This window comes from Vombatus ursinus, unplaced genomic scaffold (assembly GCF_900497805.2).
Source record: "Vombatus ursinus unplaced genomic scaffold, bare-nosed wombat genome assembly UNPS02014171.1, whole genome shotgun sequence".
NCBI lineage: Eukaryota > Metazoa > Chordata > Mammalia > Diprotodontia > Vombatidae > Vombatus > Vombatus ursinus.
In genome coordinates, this window is record NW_020953949.1 from 3,727,176 (window position 1) to 3,752,449 (window position 25,274).

At 42.6% G+C, this 25,274-nt stretch overlaps 1 protein-coding gene across 2 annotated transcripts in view; it reads left to right on the top strand.

Annotated features, from left to right (window-relative positions):
• The window catches only part of LOC114041263 (coronin-7-like), a 106,131-nt gene that overhangs the window by 76,486 nt on the left and 4,371 nt on the right, over positions 1-25,274 (top strand). For both annotated transcript variants that reach the window (XM_027859627.1, XM_027859625.1), the window contains exons 10-21: positions 18,640-18,694; positions 20,088-20,145; positions 20,315-20,460; positions 20,635-20,727; positions 21,102-21,233; positions 21,620-21,749; positions 22,362-22,537; positions 23,413-23,521; positions 23,857-23,943; positions 24,079-24,221; positions 24,495-24,599; positions 24,711-24,796. In XM_027859627.1, coding sequence (XP_027715428.1) covers positions 18,640-18,694; positions 20,088-20,145; positions 20,315-20,460; positions 20,635-20,727; positions 21,102-21,233; positions 21,620-21,749; positions 22,362-22,537; positions 23,413-23,521; positions 23,857-23,943; positions 24,079-24,221; positions 24,495-24,599; positions 24,711-24,796 — 1,320 coding nt within the window. The remainder of the gene's footprint in view (positions 1-18,639; positions 18,695-20,087; positions 20,146-20,314; positions 20,461-20,634; positions 20,728-21,101; positions 21,234-21,619; positions 21,750-22,361; positions 22,538-23,412; positions 23,522-23,856; positions 23,944-24,078; positions 24,222-24,494; positions 24,600-24,710; positions 24,797-25,274) is intronic.

Below are 25,274 nucleotides of genomic sequence, written 5' to 3' on the forward strand. Positions count from 1 at the left end.
TTAAGCAGAGCAGGTATACAGTGCACATAGAAAGAACTGTGGCTCCCCAGACCCTCTTTGGACAGATGAGGCCTGGAAATTCACAGTTGTTCTGCCCAGCAGGTAGGATCAGAAGTCTGGGCTCTAAGATGCAGAGTCTGGAATTTCTAAAGGTTGGCACTTGCCTCCCTCTACCAGGCCTGGAGGGCCAAGGCCTGATGCTACAACCTGTTGGCTCAACCCTTGGGGCCAGATTCCATGGCCCCATTTCCAGGCCCGTGCTAGGACCTGGGTGGGGATGTTGCCTTTTGGTGTAGCTGCCTGGGCACTCATGTCTATGGTGGGGGGGAGGAAGAGAAGGGGAAATAGAACTGGCCTGACCAGTTTGAGGAGAAGGCCTTGCCCTTCATAACTTCCTGTCCTCTTGCCCCCCAGTGCCTGAGTCATTGTGCTGGAACAGGTGCCAGACTGGTTGGGCAGCTGACCCAGTGAGAGCTGTGGCCCTCCTCTTGTTGGTTGCTGGAATGTGTGCCCAGGACTCTAAGTTCCATGAACTTAGGAGATGAAAGGACTCAACATTGTCAATGCCAACTGATTCAGAAGAGTTCTGGGTGGTAGGAGGCATTCACATAGGCCAGAGGAATGAGGTCCATCAGTGGCCCAGAGACTCTACACTGCCCTCTCTGATCCTTCCCCTGTCAATCAAAATGTTCCACAGGTACACATTTCCAAGCTTTTGCTAAGCAGGTAGGGAGGTGTTAGCTCTCTCCAACTGCTTCCTTCCCATCCTTCTACCCCCTGCCCAGCTCAGTCAAAATAGATGTACCAAGCTCTTCTCTCTGCCTCCTTGGAACCTGGTACAGATAGCCTCCACCCCCATTTCATTCCCTGCTTAAATGGGGCATGAGATTTCTCCTGCTCTCCATCCTGACCCAGTTTAAGATGCAGCTAGTTCTGGTGTGGAGAGCACTCCTCAATGGACAGTTATTAAGCACCTGCTAGCAGCTGGGGGGGCATCAAGAAAGGCTTCTCACAGGGGGTGACATGGCATTCCAAGCATAGAGGACAGCTAGTCAAAAGCATAGAAGATAGAGTGTCACAAGTGAGGACCCCCCAAGAAGGCAAGCTTGGTTAGAGCCTCTGCCCACAATTTAAGAAGCACTGAAAAGGTTTTAAGTGGAAAAAGTTTAGGAAGCCCTGGGCTAGACCATAGAGCACAGGAAGAAGAATAATATGCAGGATATGCAAAAACTCTTAATGCTGTTTTAAGCTATTTGAGCTTAAAATGGCACCAAAATTTTGGGGACACCTTGTATAATAAGCCTGGAAAAGTTGGGTTTGGGTCAGATTTTCAGAAGAGCTTTACATGCCAAACAAGTTTACATTTAATTTTAGAGGCAATAGGGAGCCATTGAGGATTAGACCTGTGTTTTAGGAATATCACTTTAGCAGCTGTGGGGAAGATTGACTGGAGAAGGGAAAACTTGGCTATCACCTAATACTTCCAAGTGTGAGCTCCCTGTTGGAAAAAAAAACAAAAGTAAAGGTAAACCAGTATTCTGGGATAACCCGTCCAAAACTCCTGAAGTCGTAACGTGTTCTCTGCTGCCAGCTCAAAAGGCTGGTCAGTGTCTAGCAATTGGAATGAGTCAGGAAGGGTAGGAACCAAGCCTGTCCAGGGACTTCTCCAAGAAAATTGGGAACAGGAGACAGAACCCTTTTCCTCAGGTCTTCCAGGGTCCCTGGCTAGAGCTCTGCTCCCAGATCAATTGTTTTTTCTCAAATAGGAAAATAGAGGTAGCTTCAGCCCCCTCCAGCTCACTGGCTGTAGGGGAGGTATAGTGAGTATATATGTCCTGCATGTAAGTGTGATACTGTGTATTTGATTCGCGACTGTTGGATAGAGTCCTAGCCTAATATGGGCCACAGTCATGATATCACCACCAGGGTCTTCACTTTTAGATTTTTGCATTTGGGACTATAAAGCTTTCAGGCTACTGAAGAAGGAGGGTGTATACCCCAGGATGGGTACTATCCATGCCCTCTAAATTTGCTGCCTCTGGGCAAAGTCCTAGTGACCTTAGCCTACTTACTGCTCTGATCACCATACTACCAGTAATCCGTGTCCCAACTCCCACTTGGCTACTGCTGGCCAAGACCGGGCCCAAACTTCCCTGGGGTGAAGGTACATGAATCTCAAGTTGTTTGGGGTGTGGGTGCGAGGTGGGGTGTGCAAGAAGAGGCTACAGGACTTCACCTTGTTATGAGAGGAATCAGTAACACCAGCAGTTTCTGGATGTGGGTGACCAAGAGCCTGGGTCTCAAGTCTATAAATGTCTTTGTAACTGCATTTATGTTTAACTGATTATATGTATGTTTTTCTTCCTGTGACCATGTAACTTCCTCTATGTATGTGTCACATGTGGTCATATATGTGTGTGACTGTGTGATTCTGTAGATGTGGTCATGACTATATTTGTGCATATATGCCTGTATACGTATAACTGAGCAGGTACATGAATGACTGTGTATGACTATATGAGACTATGTGTTGTAACTTTGCACTTGTATGTGTTTGTGATGTTACCACATAATGTGATTGGCTACACATTCATAATATACAACTCACAGTGTGTGACTATGTATCTTTGATCTTTGATCAGTCACTATTCACAGAAAGACTCCCCTTAACACCAGCACCACCCCCCACTGGCTCCATAGCTTCTATTTAACTCCTTCCTATCTTCCATGGTCAGTAATTTAGGACAGGAAATGAAGAGGAGCCAGCTTCAGCACAAACACTGACAGGGTAGATTGTAATTACGGAGCCGGGTTACTCACAGTGAACATGCCAGATGAACTCAGGGAGGCTTCCAGAGAGATTGAGGCCAGGCCACACCCAGATCCTTGGCCCACTCTCCAGCTTTGCTTCACCCCACCCTCCCATGGGCTAGCTGAGCTTGGTTTGCCAGGGAGCGTGGGTGTTCCTGGTGGGGGGGATGAGTTGAGCCAGAGGCTGCAGCCAGCTGGGGAATAGGACAGAGAAGACTGGTCAGCAGCAGCAGCCTGCGGCAAGAGACAGATGGAGCCTCCTGTGGCGTGGGGCAAAGGAGGGGACAACAGAGGAGCTCCCCTAGCCATCAGCCAGGTGCCCAGATGCCCAGGCTTAGTGTTTTGTAGCCTCCAGCCACTGGGTAGTTTATTCTGTAGCTGGTAGCAAAAATATCAACAACTTACGTTTCTATAGCACCTTAAGGTTTTCTAAGTACTTTCTTCACAACAATCCCATGAGATGGCTCTTACTGGTATTACTCTCCATGTTTTTTGATGAGGCTCAGAGATGAAGTAGCTTGTCCACAGTCACACAGCTGGTAAGGAGAGGTCAGTGCTGGAGCCCAGGTCAGTGCTAGTGTCCAGCGCTCCTGCACCTCTCTGCTTTTCCTAGGAATTTCCCCATTGCTTCCCTATCAAATGAGATATTTGCAAAGTACTCAGCACAGTGTCTGACACAAATGCTAGTTATGATCATCATCATAATTGTGATTCCATGTGCATCCTTGAGGTTGAGGTGATGATCTCTTGGGTTCGGATTGTATATGTGAAAACAAGTGTATGAATGTGGTATATAAACACGTATCCTATGGACATGTGTATATTTCATACTCAGTTTGAAAAATGTTTGTCAAGCACCTAATATATGTAAGATAGTAAAGGGGAGGCAAAGATACATACAAGGGGTCCTGAGGGCACTTACTCCCAAGAATCTCAGTCTAGTGCTGGTGGGCTGAGAAGTAAGGCAGGTACAGTACAGGCAACAGTAACACCGAGCAGAAAGCAATGAGGATTCAGGGAGTTGTAATAGTGATGATAGCTCACATTTGTAGAGCACTTAAGGTTTACATACTGCTTCTGATACATCCCATTTGATCTTCACAAAAAGCCCTTGTAAGGTAAGCAGTAAAAATATTTTATACTTTGACGAGTCTGTAATCTCATTGGTGTGGATTCTCCCAAAGCCTTAACTCGGAATTTCAACACCAGAGGTAAGCAGTACAACCATGCCTTAAATCAACTTTGTCATTCACCATGTGAAAATAATACAAAAAGTAATTGCAATTAAATATAACTTCACAAGTTACATATTTAATTTTCCTTTACACATGTACAATACTAAATTTATTATGTGGTATGTGGTATAAGAAAGAAAAAGATAGCTTATACGCCAACAAAATAATCATGACTCTTGGTACCAAATTACACTTCAGTATTGCTAAACAGAAACCGGTATGTTATTTAAGAAAAAAAGTAATAAAAGAGATTTCTAAAATTTCTTTTCTCAGGTCTCTATCTCCAAGTTGTGTTCAAGCATTCTAGTTTTGTTGTTCATTTATTGTCTATATTTCTTCAGTTTGTCCCCCAAATTACCAACATACACACACACACACACACACACATATAAAACATTGTTGTTGTTCAGTCATTCAGTTGTGTCCAGTTCTTTGTGACCCCATGGCCATACTTGTCCATGGGGTTTTCTTGGCAAAGATATGGAGTGATTTGCCATTTCCTTCTCTAGTGGATTAAGGCAAAAAGGTTAAGTGACTTGCCCAGGGTCACAAAGCTAGTAAATGTGTGAGGCCAATTTGAACTTAAGTCTTCCTGACTCCAAGCTCAGAACTCTATCCATTGAGCCATTTAGCTGCTTGTATAAAACATTACAAGCAATTAAAAAATTATGAAAGTGCAAAGAAAAAAATGCTAACTAGTTCCACTACAAATAATATATGTTATCCAGTCTCAGCTGTTCATCACTGCTACATATCATTCCTTTTATACTTCCCTGATCAACTCTGTATTTCCCTACACACAGTGACTGTTACAAACCTCTTCTCTTCTCTCAAACGACTTACACCACCACCACCACCACCACCACCCTCTCAGCCTCATACTTCACTGAAAAAAAAAGAGTTCATCTGTTAAGAGCTTCCTCTCCTCTGTGATTCCAAACTTAAAAATCACCTCAGCATCATCCCCCATCCCTTCTTTGTTCAAGTCTCAGAGGATAAGGTGACCCTTCTTGCCAAAGTTAACCCTTTCTACTTATGTCATTGATCCTGTACCCTGCTGTCTCCAGGAAACCGCCCTTCAAATAAATAAACAACCAAATAAATAAATAGATTTTTTTTTAAGATTGGGGGGAAAAAAAGAAGAAACTGTCCTTTTGCTCATCACTTTCCCTTTCTAATTTTCAACTTCTCTTTATCCACTGGTTCCGTTTCTGCTTCACAAAAATACAGGAAAAAAAAGTCTCATTCATCATTAAAAAGAACCTTCATTTGACTCTACCATCCCCTCAAGCTATAATTTTGTATCTCTCTTCACTTTCACAGCCATAGTTCCTTTTTTTGTATTTTATTTTTATTTATTTTATTAAACATTTTAAATTGCATTTTTCTTTTTTTATCTTTTTGTTTTGTTTTGTTTTCAACATTCACTTTTATAAGATTTTGAGTTCCAAATCTTTTTCTCCCTCCTCCCCAAGACGGCATGCAATCTGATATAGGCTATACATATACAGTCATATTAAACCTATTTCCACATTAGTCATGTTCACAGCCATAGTTCTAGGGGGAGAAAATCTATCTATACTCCTTGCCTCCACTTTCTCACTTCCCACTAATTTCTCAGTCCTTTGAAATCTGACTTCCTCCTTCATTCCCCTGTTCCATTGAAACAGCTCTCTCCAAGATCACCAGTGATCACTTTATTGCTAGATCCAGTGGTCTTCTCTCAGTCCTCTTACTTATTGATCTCTCTGCAGTATTTGACACCACCGACCACCCCCTTCTTCTGAATACTTTCTTTTCTCTGCATTTTTGTGACACTTCTCTGTTATAGTTTTCTTTCTGCCCATCAGGCTATTTTCTCTTGGTTTCCTTTGCAGGAACATTATCACATGTGCCCTATGGATGGGTATACCCTAGGGCTCTAGCTTAGGGTTTCTCTTTTTTTCTTTGTACTTTCTCTTTTGGCAATTTGATTATCCCCATAGGTTCAACTATGTAGATGACTCCCACATCTGCAATCCACTCCTCATCTCTCTCCAGAGCTCCAGTCCCATATCTCCAAGGTGTCTCAAACTCAACAGGTCTGAGAAAACTCATTATTTTTCCTCCTAATCCTCCCCATGCTAATTTCCATATTTCTGTAGAAGATAGCATCATTTCCCTCTCACCCAGGTTCACAACCTAGGGGTGACTCTTTGACTCTGCAGTTTCTCATATCTCTTTAGCCAATCATCTACCAAGTCTTATAGATTCTACCTCTTCACCATTTCTTGTATCCATCCCTTTCCTTCTAGTTATAGCAAAAGTGCCCCAAGTCCTGGCCTTTATCCCCCCTCAGTTGGACTATTGAGGCAGCCTTCTACCTGGTCTCCCTGAATCTAGTCTCTCCCCTTCCCAGTCCATTTTCTAGACAGCTAACAAATTAGTATTTGTAAAGTACAAGTCTAATCATACACTTCCCTGCTCAAAGAATCTCAGTGGTTTCCCATTGCCCTTAATAAAACACAATCAACCCTTCCCAGCCTGGCTCCAGCCTATCTCTTCTAAGCTCATTACACATTACTCCTCCTCACACACTCTGGATTCCAGCCAAACTGAGCCATTCACTGCTGCCTATGGGACATCCTGTCTGCCACCTCTGTGCCACTGCTTTACTCACATGCTCTTTCTTCTCATCTTGACCTCTGGGCCTCTAGCTCCCTTCAAGCCTCAGCTCAAAGTACCACCGCCCTCAAGAGGCCTTTTCGAATTCCCTCATTCCCCCATTCCCCAACCCCCACTGCCACTAACTCAGTTCCATATGTCTCCTGCATGCACTTATCTGAAAGCATGCTGTATCTTCCTGGTAGGATGCGAGACTTGTATACCCAGCACCTAGTACAGAGTCTAGCACATAGGAAGAGGTGCTTAATAAATGCTTGTTGATCGTGACTGAAAATGCATCCTGCTTTTCTCCCAAGTGAACTCTTGGAGCTGTACTTGTAACACAACTAGCTATGAATTGGTCAAAATGGATTTTGTTTGTAATTTGTTTTTGGATGGAGAGCATGGCTGTATTAGATTTATTTTTCTTGAGCAAGAGATCTTATTATGTTTTTTATTAATTTCAGGTTACTGAAAGATCTCTCACATGATGCTGCTGTTATGGATGAGGTTAAAAATAGCCTCATTGTTTTTAGGTCTGGATCATATTCCATAAGGCCAAATCTAGGTATCATTTTAAGTACGTCTGATGTTCCTGCCACTGACTCTCTCTGTACTGGGAGGGTTGATAGAGCTTTATATTTAAAACTTTCTGTTTCAGTAGCATTTAAGTTACTGCTACACTTTTTCTTTTTTTTTTTTTTTTTGGCCAGTTGCACTGCTTTGGGCTATAAATTTGTCAAATTTATTGAAAAAATGAATTTTTGTTTCCAAAAAGAAACTTAAAATTAGAATCTTTATTTAATTTGTTATACCTCCAATCTAGTTGAAACCAAATTGTATTTTCATGTTAGTCTTCTCCAACTATTCAGCTGAAAGATTACATCTTTGATCTTGTGACTCACAGAAATTTGGTCATTTGACTTTCTGTTTCTGATTATCAGGGAATTCTAAACAGCCCTCTGCAAATAATAATGATAATGATAATAGTGATAGCTAGCATTTGTATAGTGCCTACTTTGCTAAGCTTTTTACAAATACTACCTCATTTGATCCTCACAACAACACTGCAAGGTAGGTGCTATTATTATTCCCACTTTACAGTTGAGGAAACTGAGGCAAACAGAGGTTAATTGACTTGCCTAAGGCCACACTGTCAGTGGCTGAGGCCAGAATTAAACTCAGGTCTTCCTGATTCCAGGCCCAGCTCTCTATCCTACGTATTCTTTTAGCCTTCTTGAGTATAATGGATTTTCTCATATATTTTTTAAAAACAATTTTAGTTCATGCATCAGCCTATTCCCTTGATACATTTTTATCCTGCAGACCTTTGAGTGGTTTTGGTTTTGCTTTTCCCCAGTTTGGCTAAAAATATCATTCCATATTGATAATAAGCGTTGTCATTAATTTGCACAAGAATATTTGGCACAGTAAATACTTAATTCTTTATTGAGGAATCTGATATTGTACCATTCAAGGCTTCCTGGGCTTCTTTGCTGTGACTGTGTAAGGCATGAAAGAGCATTAGCAATCATCAGAACGTACAATTGTGCTCTTTCAAGGCAGTCTTCAAGGCAGTGTGGTCTACCTACTAGCTCAGCCAGGCCAGGTCCAAAAAGGTATGAACCTTTTGAACTAGCCCCCCAAAAAGAATATCAGGATAGACTTATATACTCTAAATGCATAGTTTATGGAACAGGGGACAACATTGCCTTGTTATTGTCTTTTAATATACTGTCTGGATGACATAAATGCCAGACATAATTGAAGCATTATCATAACCCTCATTTCGGAATTTTTTCTATGTCAATTCCAACAAGTTTTATTTTACTCATTATTTTGTTTGTTATACCCATGCCTAATAACAGCACCTATCTCCCAGGGTTGTTGTGAGGATCCACTGAAATAATACATTTAAAGCGTTTAGCACAGTGCCTCACACGTGGTAGGTGATTAATAAATGATTATTTCCTTCCTTCCTTCCTATCTTCTCATCTGTTTCTATGAAGTCAATAGAACTTTCCTTAATCATCATGCTTCCAGCATCAATGTGGACAAATCTAATAATTTGGCTTATTTGTCATTTGGAGTACAATTAAGTAATCAAGAAAAATATTTGAATGTCTTAATTCTATGGATTATTATAATATTTCTCCACAATAAATGGAGAAATTTACTTTGTGTTTTTGGTAACAAGTACTTTTACAGTTCCTTTTCAGGAGGTTAGTACTTTTTTTTTCCTTTAAAAATTTGTTCTTGATATGTTGTTTTTATGCCCTCTTCATTTTCCAAATATATTCCTCTCCTCCCCACCCCCTCCCCGTGAGCCATCCTTTTTAACCAAAAAGAAAGAAAAGGAAAAAAAAAGTTTATCTGTATAAACTAACCATTAAACTTCCTGGCTATCTCCTCACTGTGCTGCCTGCATTGGCTGTCACCTTCATTTCCCCTGGCACCATAACCTTACACTGTGCTCCAGGGTAGTTGAGCTTTTGCCTGATCTTGCCCAGAACCAGAATTCCACACCAATTCTTGGACTTCTTCACATCCTGCCGCCTCTTCCAACATTCCTTCATGTTGTCTTCTTCCCTTAGATTATAAACTTCTTGAGGGCAGGGACTGTCTTCCTTAATTGTATTTGTATCTTCAGTGCTTCACACAGTGCCTGATACATAGTGAGCACTTTATAAATGCTCCATCTATCCATCAACCAGGTCTAACAACATACTGTTCCAAACATAGTTCTCTATCTTCAGCCTAGATTTACACGCTCTCTCTTTCTGTATATATATATGCATATATACACACACATACATATATATATATGCATATATACACATGTATAACACATATACATATATAATATCATCATAGTGATTAAGCAAATTAATAGCATTTTTAGTTTCAGAGCTACTTAAGGTTTCTTTAGTTTCTTAAAAAGAGAAAGATTTGGTTGTTTTTTTGTTTTGTTTTGTTTTTTACAAAAGATAATAACACCTAAATAACTTTCAAAATATCACCATTTTTCTCATACTGAAAACTTCTTCTTTTCTAAACATTTCCATTTGAGAAATGTATTTCAATTATCTATTTTATGGTCAAGCTTTTTTTTAAAGCTATACTAAAAAAAAGAACCAAAGGAATGGGACCTTTACTTAGGTGGAGGGCACAGCAGTGACTGACAACAGGCAGAGACTGGGTAGGGCTGCTCGATAATTACTTTGTTTTCTGTTTTATTTGCAAAGGAGAATGATCCATCCACTGAAAATGACTGAGTAGAAATGACCAGCAGAGAGACAGTAACAGAGCACCTGGCTTCCCTGGGTGGATTCACATCATTGGCTGGTCCCCGAATTACCCACCAGAGTGATGGCTGAGCCACTGTCAGTGATATCAGAAAGGTCATGGAAATGGGGGAGCTTCCCTAAGATGGGCAATGGCCCCAAATGCCCCAGTTCTCAGAAAAGAGAAGAGCACAGAACTTAATGTCAATCCCTGGGACAATTTTAGAATGGATAATTAAAGAGATGGTTGGCAAATGTCCAAAACGGAAATCAGCGGTTACAAAGCAGTCAGCATAGCCTCATTAAGGATAGATTGCACTGTACAAGGCTCATTTCCTTTTTGGGATAGTGTTACTTAAAATAATATGGATGAGGGGAATGCTCAACGCTTTTGACACTCTTCTGCAACAGGTAGAGAGACATGGATTAGATAGTAATACAATCAGATGGATTCCAGAACTGGTCAGATAGTCAGGCTTAAAAAAGGAATTAATGGTTCAGGGTCACCTTGGCAGGCTGTCTCCAGTGGAGTACCACCAAGTGGCCCTTTGCTATTTAGCATTTTTATCAGTGATTTAGATAAAGGCTTACATAGCATATTCATCAAATTCTCAGAATATACAAAGCTGGGGGAGGGTGGTAACTAAAATAATGAATGACAGAGTCAGAATCCAAAAAAAAAAATCTCAAGATAGTAGAGCACTAGGCAGAAGTTAATAAGATGAAACTCAGTAGGAATAAATGTCGAGTCTTGAGTTGGATACCAAAAAAAACCTTCAAAAGGAGAAGATGGGGGAGACCTGGATAGATAGTGGTTGTTGTGAAAAAGATCAGAGAGCTTAGTGGATTGTAAGCTCAATCTGAGTCAACAATAGGATGGAGCAGCCAAGAAGGCCGCATCAGGAGAGGGATGGCTTCTAGGAATAGGGACGTGAAAGTCCTATTGTCTTCTGTCCTCTGCACACCTCACCTGGAGTACTGATTTCAGTTTGAGGTACCAAGGTTTAAGAAGGATATTGCTTACTTAGTATATATTTGTTTGCATGTTGCCTGCCCCATTAGATGTAAGTTCCTTAAAGGCAGTTTTGTCTTGTCTTTTGCCTCTTTTTGTATCCCCAGCACTTACCACAGTTCCTGGCACATAGCAGTCACTTAATAAATGTTGACTGATTGCTTAATATGCTAGAGTGTCCATAGGAGGGCAATCACAACCAGGATGGTGAATGGCCTTGAGTCCATATCAGATAAAGATCAGTTGAAGGATTTAGGTGTATTTAACTTGAAGGATCCACAGTTTCACCATTGGGTTATTATTATTTTTTAAACCAAGAAACAAAAAGTTTGTACCCATCTCTCCTTGTTCAGGTTTGTGAGTGATCAGCCTAATATTTCATCTATAATTTTAGGCAGTGAGGAAGGATCATGACAGTTATCAGCTTTGAATTGTTTGTACTTCATCTAATGCTTCATCTTTGAGGTTAAGATCATAATTTCTGTGATTTGCACATGGGTCAGATTCTTCTGATTGATATATATATGTACACACACACTCACACACACATATATGTACTCTCCTTCTCTTTGACTTCTCTGGTAAGATTCGGTCATAAATTTGAGCATTACAAGATTTATATTTTATAATTCAGTCTAAAGCATCATATTGGATTCACTGAAACTTAAAGATTATACTGGGTTTTCATTTTCTGTTGAAAAAATTTTAAGGCAATCTGTTTGTAAAGTTATCTCTGAGTAAAATTAGCCATATGTCTGTCTTGTTGGCACTTTGTGACATTCTCCATCATTTCTTCATCTTTTCTTGTAAGCAATTCCCATTTTTTTAATCAGTTGAGTAGGAAATCCATTACTATAATAATTTACAGAAATAAGAGCTTTTGCAGCAATGGGCCTCCTGGTAGCTCCCTAGTTTAACTAATTTTTCTTAATAACTAGCTTATTTGTTTCTGTCTTTTGAAACAGTACATGTGTTAAGATATTATTCTTCCTCTCCCTTGAGAGGTGTTGGAATAATCACAGTTTTGCCTAGCTTTAAAAAAAAAATTACATAAGTGAGTATTGTGGATGTTATGAGGGTTATGTAAAAAACATCAAATATGCTAATAAAGCACTTAAACAAAATAAGAGTATATATGTTAAATGTTGGCCTCCACTGGCAAAGCCCTGCTTGCCCAGCCCTGGTTTTGGCTCTGGATAATACTGGTACAGACTGTGATCCCTCCATGCCTCTTTACCCTGGGTGATCCTGGTTTGCATCTTTATGTAAAAAAAAAAAAAAGATTCTGCAAAAAGAATATATTCTGTGTAGAGCTAAGCCTTCTTCTGGATCTCTTAATCTTTTGTGGAGGATGATACAACCCTCTGGCTGACTTACATGACTAGGTCACTTGCCAGGTTGCTTGCTCTCTCTACGTGACTAGGTGCCCTCCTTTCCTGGCCTTACATGTTCCTGATGGTGGCAGAAAGGAAATGTGGAAAGAGTACTGGATATCCAAAGAATTTCTACTCTGCTTCTCTGGGCTCCAGGTTCCTCATCAGTAAAATAAAGGAGTTAGGTTAAATGGCCCCTGATAACCCTTCACACTCTAAATATCATGATTCTCACAATATGATAAACATAGTCTTCTTTCTGTTTTACAAATAGGAAACTGAGATTCAGAGAAGTTAAATAATTTACCCATGGTCCCATGACTAATAAATAGCACAGCCAGGACTTAAACCCAGATCCCTTGTTTCCAGTTATTCTGAGTGAATCTATGTGTACATGTTCATTTATGTGTAGTATATCTGTCTGTTTGTACAAAGTGTAAGTATATTTCTGCTGTTTTATTTATATATGTGTGTTTGCATAGTGTTTCTGTTTGTGTATCTATATGTAATATGCTGATGTGTGTTGGGAATGAGGGGACAATTCCAAGACAGAGGAGGAGAGAGAAAACAGGCACACAAACAGCAGAATGTATTTTAGCCTTTTTTCTAAGACCAAGGTCAAGAGGTTTCTCAATAAGTCTCTCTGAGAAGATGGTGTCTCACGGTCCCTACTTCTTAATGCCAGGCTATACCTGGTGGGAAGCAACCCCAGAAGGCTGTGGGCAAGAGTATTGTTCCCAGGGCTCAAGGGCTATAAAGAGCCATCACAGAGCCCAGAAAGGGAAGTTGTAAATTTTAGGGGCTGTCAAGATGGCCCTGAGCCAAACTCAGAAGTAGGGAGGAGGCCCTGGGTAGGGCAGCCACAAGGTATCCCCTGAGCCTTTCCTGGGGAAGCAGAGAGGAGAAGGTTCCCAGGAGTTTGCAAATATGCTTCCTCTTAATCCTACCTGTCCCCTTCACCACCCCTATGCCCCAACTGGCACCTTGCCATAGGGCACCAAGACCCAGGGAAAGGCCATTGGAGCATTGAATGTTATGTTGGGCAGAGATACTGGAAAATACCTGAAGGCTGTGCCAAGGCTTCAGGGAGACATGGAGTGAGCCTAAAATCTAGTCTTTGGTGCTTCCTTTGTGCCTACTCCTGTTCTAAAGAGGCAATAGGAAAAGAAACAAAAAGAAAAGAGGGCTGTGCCCTCACAGAGGGAGCGTACCCAATTGGGGGAGACAAGACTCAAACAAATGAAATAATGAATAATAACACATATCTATAGTACTTTTCAGTTTACAAATCATTTCCCTCACAACAGCCCTGTGAGCTAGGTGACACAAGCATTGTACCTCTTTTTAGAAGAGAAAAATGAAGCTCAGAGGTAAAGTAACCCACCCCATGGGCACACAGCTGCCAAATGGCAGAAGGACTCAAAGCCATGTCTTCTGACTCAGCGTCCTGGGCTCTTTCCATGGTGAAGAAAAGACAGTGTACAACCAAGAGTTGAGGACAACAAACCAAGTTCTGCGAAATGTCAGAGGAGAATGAATGTGATATGTCAATCAAGAAAGTTAATTAATTCTCAGGCTGTGCTGAAAAATACAGTGTTTAAGACTAGAGAGGTGGAGGCCTTCTACCCTGGTCAGACCACATCTTAAGTATGTTTAGTTCTTGGCACCATCTATAAGGAAAGACACTGATAAACTGGGGAGCATCCAGAAAAGCGCAACTAGGATGGGGAAGGGCCATTGAGTTCATGCCATAAGAGGATCAGTTGAAGAAACTGGGTATGTATGTTTAGCCTAGAAGAGAAGACTTAGGGGGGAGGGAGGAGGACATGATAGCCATTGTGGACTATTTAAAGTCTGTCAAGAAGAAGAGGGGTGAGACTCAGTCTGCTTGGCTGTGAAGGGCCAAGGAGCAGTTGGTGGAGATTGTAGAGGCAGATTTAGGCTGTATGTAAGGAACCCAAACTATCCAATTAGAACCCTACAAAAGTAGAATGGGCTAGTTTAGGAGATAGTGGGTTTCCCCACACTAGACATATTCGGGCTCGGTCTAGATCACCACTTGTTGAGTATGTTGTGAAGGGGATTCTCATTCAGGGACAGATTGGACTAGATGACTTCAGACATCCCTTCCAATTCTGGATTCTGTGGTTCTGTGAGAATCACGATATACAGACTCTTTAACAGGAAAGGACCTCAGAGGTCTTCTGATTTAACCCTTAGATTATGAACATGGCATGTCCATGGTAGAATGACAAGATCTGGCTGAGGTACAGTGGATATTTGGTGGTAATACTGATGATTTGTGTGAGCTTATTTTATGTCCTGCTACTTTGCTTAAGTTATTGTTTCAGTTAATTTTTAGTTTGCTCTTTAGTGTTCTTATATAGACTGTCATATAATTTGGTTTAGGTATCTAGGCCATGTTTCTATCATAGAAGGAGTTTGCTGTAGGTAGCATTTCTAGCACTGTAACAAATAATAGTGGTGATAATGGATATTCTGGCCTTACCCTTAATCTGACTGAAAAGGCTTCTAGCCTTTCTCCATTACATATAATGTTATTTCATGGTTTTAGATAGAAATGATATACCACATTAAAGAAAAGTCCATTTATTTCTATGCTTTTTAGGATTTTTTAACGTAAATCAGTGTTGAAATTTTGTCAGAACTTTTTTTTTCAGCATTTATTGGTATAACCATGTGGTTTTTATTATTTTTGTTAATATCATTATGTTTATAGTTTTGTTTATATTAAACCAGTCCTGCATTCCTTGTATAAATACAATCTGGTCCTGGTATTTTGGTCTCTTTGCAGATATTCTGTTTAATATTTTTGTGCCAATATTGTTAAAGATATTGATCTATAGTTTTCTTTCTCTGCTTTGTTTCTCCAGTTTAGGTATCTAGAACCTATTGTATCATATAAAGAGTTTGATAGGATCCTCTTTTTTCCTAACAGTTTTTTTTTTCAAATAGTTTATATGATATTGGAATTAATCATTTTTTGAATATATGACAGAATTCATCTGCTAGTCTATCTGTCTTGGGTTTGGGGTTTGGCCTTGTTTTTTTTGTAGGAGGGAATGTATTTTTAGCTTTTTCAATTTCTCTTTCACTAATTAGGTTATTTAAATTCTTTTCCTTATTTTTTAATCTAGGTATTTTACATTTTTGCAAGTATTTATCTGTTTCATCTAAGTTTTTAGTTTTGTTGGTATATATAGGTGTAGTTGTTTCTGATAGTTTCCTTTATTTGCTGTAAATACTCCTTTTTCATTTCTTTATATTGACAGTTGTTTCCCCCCCTTTTTAAAAATCAGACTGGTTATTTTATTTCTTTTTTTAAGCTCCTACTTTTATTTTTCAATTCAGTGGAGTTTTTTGCTTTTAGTTTTGTTAATCTCTTAATTGATTTTCAGAATTTCTAATTTGGTATTTAGTTGGGTTTCTAAAATTTGTTGCTTTTCCAGTTTTTTTAGTTGCCTTCCCAACTTACTGATCTGTTTTTTTTCTCTTTTGTTGATGAAAGTGTTTAGAAATGTACATTTTCCCGTAAGGATTGCTTTGGCTGCATCCCAAAGTTTTGTATGTTGTTTCACTGGTATCGTTTTCTTTGATGAAATCTATTACTTTTATGTTTTCTTCTTTGACCCATTCTAACTAATATATGATTCAGTTATTTAGGGTAGGTCAAAAACAAAGCATAGAAATAATAGATATAGGTTTAGGATTAAATTATTTAGTCTCTAATTGATTTTAATCCTTTCTGCAAAAGTCCTTTATTGTTTGTAATTTTTGTTGAATAGTGACCAGTAAAGGGTGTGTTTAATATTTCTGCTTTCTTGCATTTGTTTGTGATGTTTTTATGCCCTAATATAGCAATTTTTTGTAAATATGGCATGCATTGCTAAGAAATATGTAATACTCCTTTCTGTTCCCATTCAGTAATTGTCAGAGATCTTTGAAATCTAACTTTCCTAAAATTCTCTTCAGGTGGTTGACATCTTATCGCTTATCTGGGCAATTTTGTTATTTCTTGAAATATGCTATCCAGGCTTATTTTTTGGTCATCATTTTTAGGTAGTCTGATAATTCTTTTATTATTTCTTCTTGACCTCTTTTTCCAGGTCAGTTGTTTTTGATAGTATATAGCTTACATTTTCTTCAGTCTTTTGATTTTGTTTTAATATTCATTTTTGTCTTATAGAATCATTGCTTTCTGTTTAACCCATCTTAATTTTTAGGGAATCTGTTTCTTGGATAAGGCTTATCACTTTTTCTTATAAGCTATTAATTCTCCTTCCCATCTTTTTCATCAGACCTGTCATTTCATTTAAAGTGGCATTTTATATTTCTTGCTTCATTTGATCCAGGCTCCCCTCTAGTGTTTACAGCCAAGCCCATTATTTTTTTCTGACTCATTACTTGAACTTATTGTAATGTTTCTCTCTTCTTCCATTTATTTATTTTTTTTTTAATTTTTTTAAGGCAATTGGGGTGCCCAGTGTCACATGGCTCGTAAATGTCTTAGGTCACATTTGAACTCAGGTCCTCCTGACTCCAGGGCTGGTGCTCTATACACTGCGCCATCTAGCTGCCCCTATTTATTTTTATTATTTTTTTTAGGCAATTGGGGTTAAATGACTTGCCCAGGGTCACACAGCTAGTAAATGTCAAGTGTTTGGTCTGAGGCCGGATTTGAACTCAATACCTCCTGACTTCAGGGCTGGTGTTCTATCTACCGCGCCACCTAGCTGCCCTCTCTCTCTTCTTCTAGATTTACTTCCTGGGTATCTCTCAATCTGTGGTATTTCTTCATTGTATTTGGCATTTTATTCTGTTTAATCATATCTCTAGCCTTAGTTTCTAAGTTGGGACTTTGTGCTTAAGTCAGACTCTGTTCTCTCCCATACTCTTGCAAAGAAATAGGAAGACCTTGCTTGATCTTAGATGTGGTGGCTAAGACCAGGCCTTACCCTGTGCAGGAATCCCTGGGTTTGAGCTTTGTCTCGTGGTGGCCCAACTTGGATTTTGACCTCAGCCCCTTTTCTGTCACCTTCTGGATGCCCAGTTTTGAATCCAGAGCTGGCTCCATCTTTCACTGTAACCCTGACAGGTCTCAACCAGATATTATCAATTAGCTGGTTGCAGGTGTCCTGCAGGACTCCAAGTGATTTGCCTTCCAGGTGATTTCCTGGCCCTTTCTCCTGCTGTAGCTTCTGCTGTGATTCTGGTGTAGGCAATGGGTTGGCCCAGTCCCCTGCTGTGGCTCCAGACTGCTTGTGTCTGTGCCTTCCACCTCCCCTGGCCTGTTTTGCTCAGAACTTCGGCAGGTTTTTGACAGTCCTGGATTGGATGAAGGAGCTTATAACTGCTCCTTTTTTGTTCTATTTCTCATTGTTCTGCCACATTATAGAGCTTTATTGGAGGGTTTTGTTTTTTTGTTTTTGGAGGGATGGGGGTGGGGAGATACGGGCTCCCAAGTATTCTCATGATGCCAATTTATCGGGAGTTCTAGAGGATGTGTCTGGGAGAATGATGGGAGATCAAATTTGGTAGAGCAATTATTCCAGCTAACTCAACTCTCTAAATCTCAGCAGCCCTAGAGGCCTTTCTCCTGGGGTTGGAGAGTATACATTATTTGGCTATTGTCCCCCTGACAAGACCAAATCACTTGGGCCTGTTATTTTAAGGATCGGATGGGTTTTAACCACGGGTCCCTTAACTCCAACAGGGCTCAGCTAAGAGGCAGACAAGAATTAGCATCTTGGGGACAGATTTTGCCCACTACCGAGCCCATTCATTTGTTCACTAAACATTTTTTAAAATCCCTGCTCCATGCAAATTCATTGAGTGGATATAGACCCTCTGACACTTATTAACCTAGTTGCCCTGGAAAAGTCACGATTTCTTTGTGCCTCAGGGAATACTCTAGGGCTGGTTATGGAGGGATTACAATTTGCATTTGTGGAGGGAGTTCCCACATCTGAAGTTCCCCACAATGATGAAATAGCAGGTCCTTCATATTTATGTATGCAGAATGTAATATGCTTTGTACTAGAGAAGATAAAAAGATGAATAAGGTATGATCTCTCCTCTCAAATGACCTTATAGTCTAGGAGGGGAATACACACACACACCACACACACACCACACACACACACACACACACACACACACACACACACACACGGTATGTTGACCCATGGAAAACAGTACTCCTTGGCTGACTCCAGGGAGTCCCTTTCTCTCAGTAACTGTGCCTTTTTGTTTTTTTATAGGTCTCTGATCCCACTGCTCGATGCAGACTCTGGGCTCCTAATCCTAGGTGGAAAGGTGAGTGAGAATCAGAGATTCTTTAGGTTAAAAGGCACCTTAGAATTCATTTAAGGGAAATCCTGTGTAAAACATGAATAGCACGTCAAGGAGGCTTGACTTGAGTGAAAGGATACATGTTGAAGAAGAATGTTGGGCATTGGTTTCCCAATCAATCAACATTTATTAATGTGCTTCATACACTATGTGCCAAGCGTTGTGCTAAGCACTAGGGATACAAAAAGAGGCAAAAGACAACCACTGCCCTCAAAGAGCTTACAATCACGAGAGACACCATACAAATATATACAAAGCAAGAATATACAGGATAAAAAGGAATTAACAGAAAGAAGGCACGAGAATTAAGAGGGTTGAAGAAGTCTTTCAGTAAAAGAAGAGATTTTAAATTGGGACTTAGGCAGAGTGGAGGAGGAAGAACATTCCAGGCATGGGGGACAACCAGAAATGGAGTTTCTTGTTTGTGAAACAGCCGGAAGGCCAATGTCACTGGATGAAAGAGTATGTGTTGAGGAATAAAATGTAAGAAGACTGGGAAGGTAGGAGGTGGCTAGTTTATAAAGGACTTCGAATGACAAACAGAACGTTTTGTATTTGCTCCTAGAGGCAATAAGAAGCCACTGGAGTTCGTTGAGTAGCTGTCACCCTGAGCTTTAGGAAAATCACTTTCGTGGCTTAATGGAGGATGGATTGACGTGGGGAGAGACTTGAAGCAGGGAAACCCACCAGCAGGCTAGTGCAATAATCCAAGTGTGAGATGATGAGGTGATGACAGGGTCAGAGAAGGGGGCTTATTCCAGTGATGCTGCAGAGATAAATTGGCAGGCTTTGGCAAATGCTTGGATATGGGGAGTGAGAGATAGTGAGGAATCCAGGTTGACTCTCAGGTTGTGAGCCTGAGGGCCTGGGGGGATGGTGGTGTCCTCTAAAGTAACAGGAAAGAAAGGTAGGAGGGGAAGAAGGTTTAGAGGGAAAGATGATGAGTGTTATTTTGGATATATTGAATTTAAAATGACTACCAGACATCCAGTCCTGATGTCTGAAAGGCAGTTGGAGATGCACGATTGGAGGTCAGAGAAGAGTTTCCGTTAGGATAGCAGGACTTGAAAATCATTAGCATGGAGATAGTAATTAAATCCATCCCAGACAAAATGTGTTGGCCCCCACCATGTTTTCTTACCCTTACTAGGAAGGATCACTTCCCTTTCATGCCTACACATATCCTAGACTGCCCAAAGGGCTCTCCCTATTACTTTGGATTCTGGGGGCCTCCATCCAGGTCCTGGGCCCATAAGATCCTTTGGGAGGTGCTATGGGCCAGAATGAGTGGGTGGGTAGCTGGGAAGGTAAAGGCCTAAGAGGCCAAGGATTCAGGAGCTATGGGGCTATGTTGCAGAGTGAGAATCTGATATACTGCTATGAAGTGTCACTGCAACAGGCCACACTGACCCAATGTAAGTGCCCTTCCCCTTCAGTCTTTCTCCCTTTCCCACTCTGCCCCACGTTTCCTTCCCCTCTCTGTTCCTGACTTTTAGTCCCTTCCTACCTTGATCTCCCTCCCCATAGCCCTCTCCTTCCCACATCCCTGGATTAGACCATGACCCATGCCTGGGCACCTTCCAGTGAACCAGTGTGTCCTGGAGACCAAGTGCCGGGGAATGGCCCTGGTACCTCGTCGGGCACTGGCTGTCCTGGCTTGTGAGGTGCTTCGGGTGCTGCAGCTCAGTGAGATTGCCATCATGCCCATCAGCTATGTTGTGCCCCGAAAGGTAAGGAGATCTCAGGCTGGATTATGCCCCTCACACTTCTTCACTGGGAAGAGATGGGAAGAGGGGAGACCTTTTATTGGGAACTGGGGGGAAAGAATTTCCTGGGATCAGGCAGAAGCAGGCTGGAACATTAGTGTGAAATTGTAATGGCTGAATGCTCATTTGTCCTTCCAGTCTGTAGAATTCCATGAAGACTTGTTTTCTGATGCTGTTGGCAGTGTGCCTGCCACCACTGCCCAAGGCTGGTGGGCTGGAGACAACCAGCAGGTGAGCTGTTAACCCAGAAGCTTTGGGCTGTTTCAGACACAATTTTGCTCCCTTCTACCTTGTACAGCTTGAGATAGCTGTCCCCTTTCCATACTTCCCTTTCTAGGGAACTAGGGAAGCACCTGAGAGGGTATTCCCGGGCATGAATGCATGCCTGCTTAAAGGGACTGGGGAGGAGAGTTTTTAATTATACACAGCTATGCCCATCCTGATCCCATGGCCAGTGCTTTTTTCTATGCCCTGGCCACATGGTATAGTCTCATGCTCTTCAGCATCCTGGAACTCTGGTCTTGATTAGTCCCACAACCCCACCACACCCCACCTCCCTTCATGGGCCCAGCCCATGATTTCACTCTCTGGGACCCTTTACACAGGTGCAGAGGATTAGTCTGAATCCAGCCCACCGGCGTCATACTAGCTTCACTTCCTGCCTGGTGCCCACAGAACTTTCTTCTCCCACTGCCACCCAGCTTCAGGAGGTGCCAATGAGTGACACAGACCCAAGTGTAAGTGCTACTAACTTCCCCTGATTAGGCAATAGAACTTGGAATGGACTGCTGAGAAAGACAGGACCTGGCACTTAAATAAGCCTGAACCCAAACAGTCAAGGACCAAAAGCCAAAGGATGAGAGGCAAGTTGTGTCCTGAATCCTGAGGAGTGTCTGCGTATAGCCCAAATCCTAGGTCAGGAGTGCAAGACTCCAGAGTTCTTTCTGGTTTGCCTCCATGTTCACTGAAACTGTGCCTGGTCATGTTTTGAACTGACTTTGAGGACTGATCCATTCTGAACAGGTAATGAGGGACCCCCGTTTTTCACCTGCAGGGGTGAAAGAAGGAGTGTCTGAGAAGCCAGAAGTCCTCTGAGCCTAGCCTTTTTTTCTCTCTCCTCTAGGAGGGCAGCTTCTCCTCCCCACCTAGCTCTCTCACCTCACCCTCCACCCCTTCTAGTCTGGGCCGCTCACTCTCTAGCACCAGTGGCATTGGCACCAGCCCCTCCCAGAGGTCACTGCAGAGCCTCCTGGGTAAGTTGGAACTGGGAAACACTGACAGCTCCTTGAGCAGGAAAGGAGGGTTAGAAGAGTATCTGCAAACCACCTAGAGCTGGGCCATACATCTCTGACCTGGCTGTCACCCTGGAGATTGACTCCCCACTCTCCAGCTACTCACCCTGTAGGCATCCATTCCTTGGGCACATTGTGCCTTCATGTTGTTCTTGTGGGATGTGGAAAGTCAGTTTGCCTGGTCATGAGCAAGCAACCCAATGTCATATCTTCCAAGGTATTTTTAGTTCTATTTTCTCATTCATTTATTCCTCCTAACACCTCTTTGAGGGAAAGAGATACAACAGGTAGTATTCCCCAACTTGACAGAAGAAACTGAGACTCAGAAAGTGAACCATTTCTGTCCTAGGTGACACAGGTTAGTGACTAAGCTGAGATATGAACTCAGACTTCTGGGGTCCATTGTTCTTTCCAGACCAGGCTCAGGGGTACCTGAAGAAAAGATCCCAACCTGGGAGGCCTACAGTAGGAGAGTTGTCCCAAAGGGATGCATTTTATTTGTTGAATTATTTCTTAATATGTTTCTTTATACCTCCTTGCTACCCTCCCAATTCTTCTTCCCCTTTTCCTTAGGCCCTACTTCCAAGTTCCGCCATGCCCAAGGTACTGTGCTCCATCGTGATACTCACATCACCAATCTCAAGGGACTCAACCTCACCACACCTGGGGAGAGTGATGGGTTCTGTGCCAATCGCCTCCATGTGGCTGTGCCCCTGCTGAGCACAGGTGGGCAGGTGGCTATTCTGGAGGTGAGGAGCTATGAGAAAGGAACCATCTGGCTTCAGTTTCCTTACTACTCGGCTGCTCCTTTCATCTCTCTCCAGCTAACCCACATAGGGTCCTAGAGCCAGCCGCAGGGCAAATCCCTGGGGTGAGAACTAGTCCCAAGCAGGAGTAGGAAGTGGGAAGGGTTAATCTTCAGTGTCATACCCTGGGCTCCATTCCCTGTTCCTCTTCCCAGTGCCCCATACACATACATATATCTCCCTCTACTCCCTGTCCCAGATGCCTAGGGCCTTTCAACACTTGATCTCACCAAACATGACAGTGATTCCCTGCTCTCTGCTTGGTGGCAGTAGGAGATGAGGGGTTACTCACAGATGCTGATTCTTGCAAATGCCTTGACCAGCCTAGGTGCTGTCCCTCCCAGAAAATGATGTTGCTTTATTGCATTTACAATGCACAAGGAGCTATTAGCAGTTACAATAATTGGGGGAGTGGGTGGGAGGGGTATCTATGGGTGGGTCTTTCAGTGTCCCTTAGATATGCCACTTGACTGCTAGATCATTACTCTACCCAGTGTGCCTTTAGGGGGTAACAAGCAATTGTCCCTTGTGCCAACCTCCCTGAATATCACAGTTGGGGAAACTTATAACTTATGGTTATAAGTAGGGCATGGACAGTGGGTAGTTGAGGCAGAGAATTTGAGCTATCTGTGTGGTTGGGAGGATCTGGACTCTGGGATCCCATCCCAGCTCAGGTCCCTTCCCTGCTGAGCTTTAGGCAGGGGCCTAAACATGCTTGCTTGGCTGTCGACACTGAGGGTTCAGGGTTGGAAGGATTGCAGGTGCCTTTCTTCTGCCTGGCACTTATGGGCCCTGGGCATGGGCACCTCATATTCCAGCTGCGGAAACCTGGCCGCCTGCCTGACACTGCACTGCCCACGCTACAGAATGGGGTGCCTGTCACTGACCTCACCTGGGATCCATTTGACCTGTACCGCCTTGCTGTGGGTAAGGGAGGGTCAGGGCTCCCTGTTTGGAGCTTATCAGACACACATTGCCCCTTGGGGCTGATTCTCTTGTTTCCCCTGATTGTCTCTAATTACCTCCCTAGCCACCCTCTGAGCTTAGCTTATCTCTCTCTCTCTGCACTGGCCTTGATATGCCATAGCTGAATCCCTGGGCTCCTCCCTTACTCCCCTGTGACCAGTCTAAATCAAACTTTTCTGTGGGTAACAGGACAGAATTTGGAAGCTCAGGAGGATCTGGGGAGGGGGACAGGGTTTCTGACTGGATAAGGCAGAGGCTAAGCACCCTGGCTGGTTCACCTCCCCTCCTGTCCACAGCTGGGGAAGATGGCCGGATACGGCTGTGGCGGGTTCCCCCTGAAGGACTGCAAGAAGTTCTGACAACACCTGAGGCCATACTAACAGGTGAGACAAGGAAGATGGAGAAGGGTGTGGGATGTAGCAGAGCAAAGGAGAGGGAGGTGTGAGATGAGTTAGACAGAGGGCAGAAGGCAGGGTGCCTCAATCATCACATGATCCTGCTTCCCTGACCTCTCCTAGGCCATACAGAGAAGATCTACTCCCTGCGCTTCCACCCACTAGCATCTGATGTGTTGGCCTCATCTTCCTATGACCTGAGTGTGCGGATCTGGGACCTGCAGGCAGGGATGGAGAAGATAAGGCTTCAGGGTCATAGGGATCAGGTAGGAAGAGGTCAAAGGGTCGGGGGGGGGAGATGACAAAGCTTGGGAAAATGAGACATAAGGACCAGATGATCAGGGTCTACCATTCAGGTGGGGATAACTGTTGTTCAGCTCCACATCATCATCCTAGTTGGGTAAAAGCAAGGGACAGCAAAGAATTTCTAGGTGGGGCAGAGCTGGGGGCATTCAGACCATCAGGGTCTGGAATGTTGGTTTTGGACCCCCAAAAGGGCAAGAGCAAGCCTGTACTTCATCCCGGTGCCTCTCTTCCAGATCTTCAGCATGGCCTGGAGCCCTGATGGACAACTCCTGGCAACAGTGTGTAAAGATGGGAGGGTTCGGATCTTTGATCCCCGGCGTAGCCCAGAACCTATCCAGGTGAGAGGACAACAGGGGTTGGGGAGGATAGAGAGGTCATTGGTCCCACCCAAGTCCTGTCATGATCAACTCAAGCCAACTGGATCATACTAGTTAAACTCTACCTTACAGGAGGGTCCTGGCCCTGAGGGAGGTCGAGGAGCTCGCGTGGTCTGGGTGTGTGATGGCCAGTGTCTGCTGGTATCTGGTTTTGATAGGTAAAGAGTCCCATTATGTTCTAAAACCTCCAACTCCCCCCAAACCCTTCTTTTGAAAAATCATCTCCTAGCTACTAATCCAATCCCTACTGAGGCTTCCAGTCCCCAGGTCCTCCTAGTCCTGATCATAATCATTTAAGACACATTAAGTGCGTACTCGGTGTTAGACACAATGTTTGGCATTGGGGAAATAATATAGATTAGTAAATAAGACAAAGCCCATGGAGTTACAATGTAGTAAAAGAGATAAAGCATGTACACACCTGTAGTATGAAACAATTCTTTGATCAGTGCTATGGAATTTGCACAGATGAAGTGCTAAGAGAGGACAGGAGAATGTCTGGAAGGAGCTAACATGAGCTGGGCACTGAAGAATAGGCAGAGATGGGGGGCCTGGCCTTCCAGGTACAAGGAAGAGCTTGGGCTTGGAGTGAGGTATACTCAGAAAATGGTGAGTAGTCTAGATTGACTGGAAAAT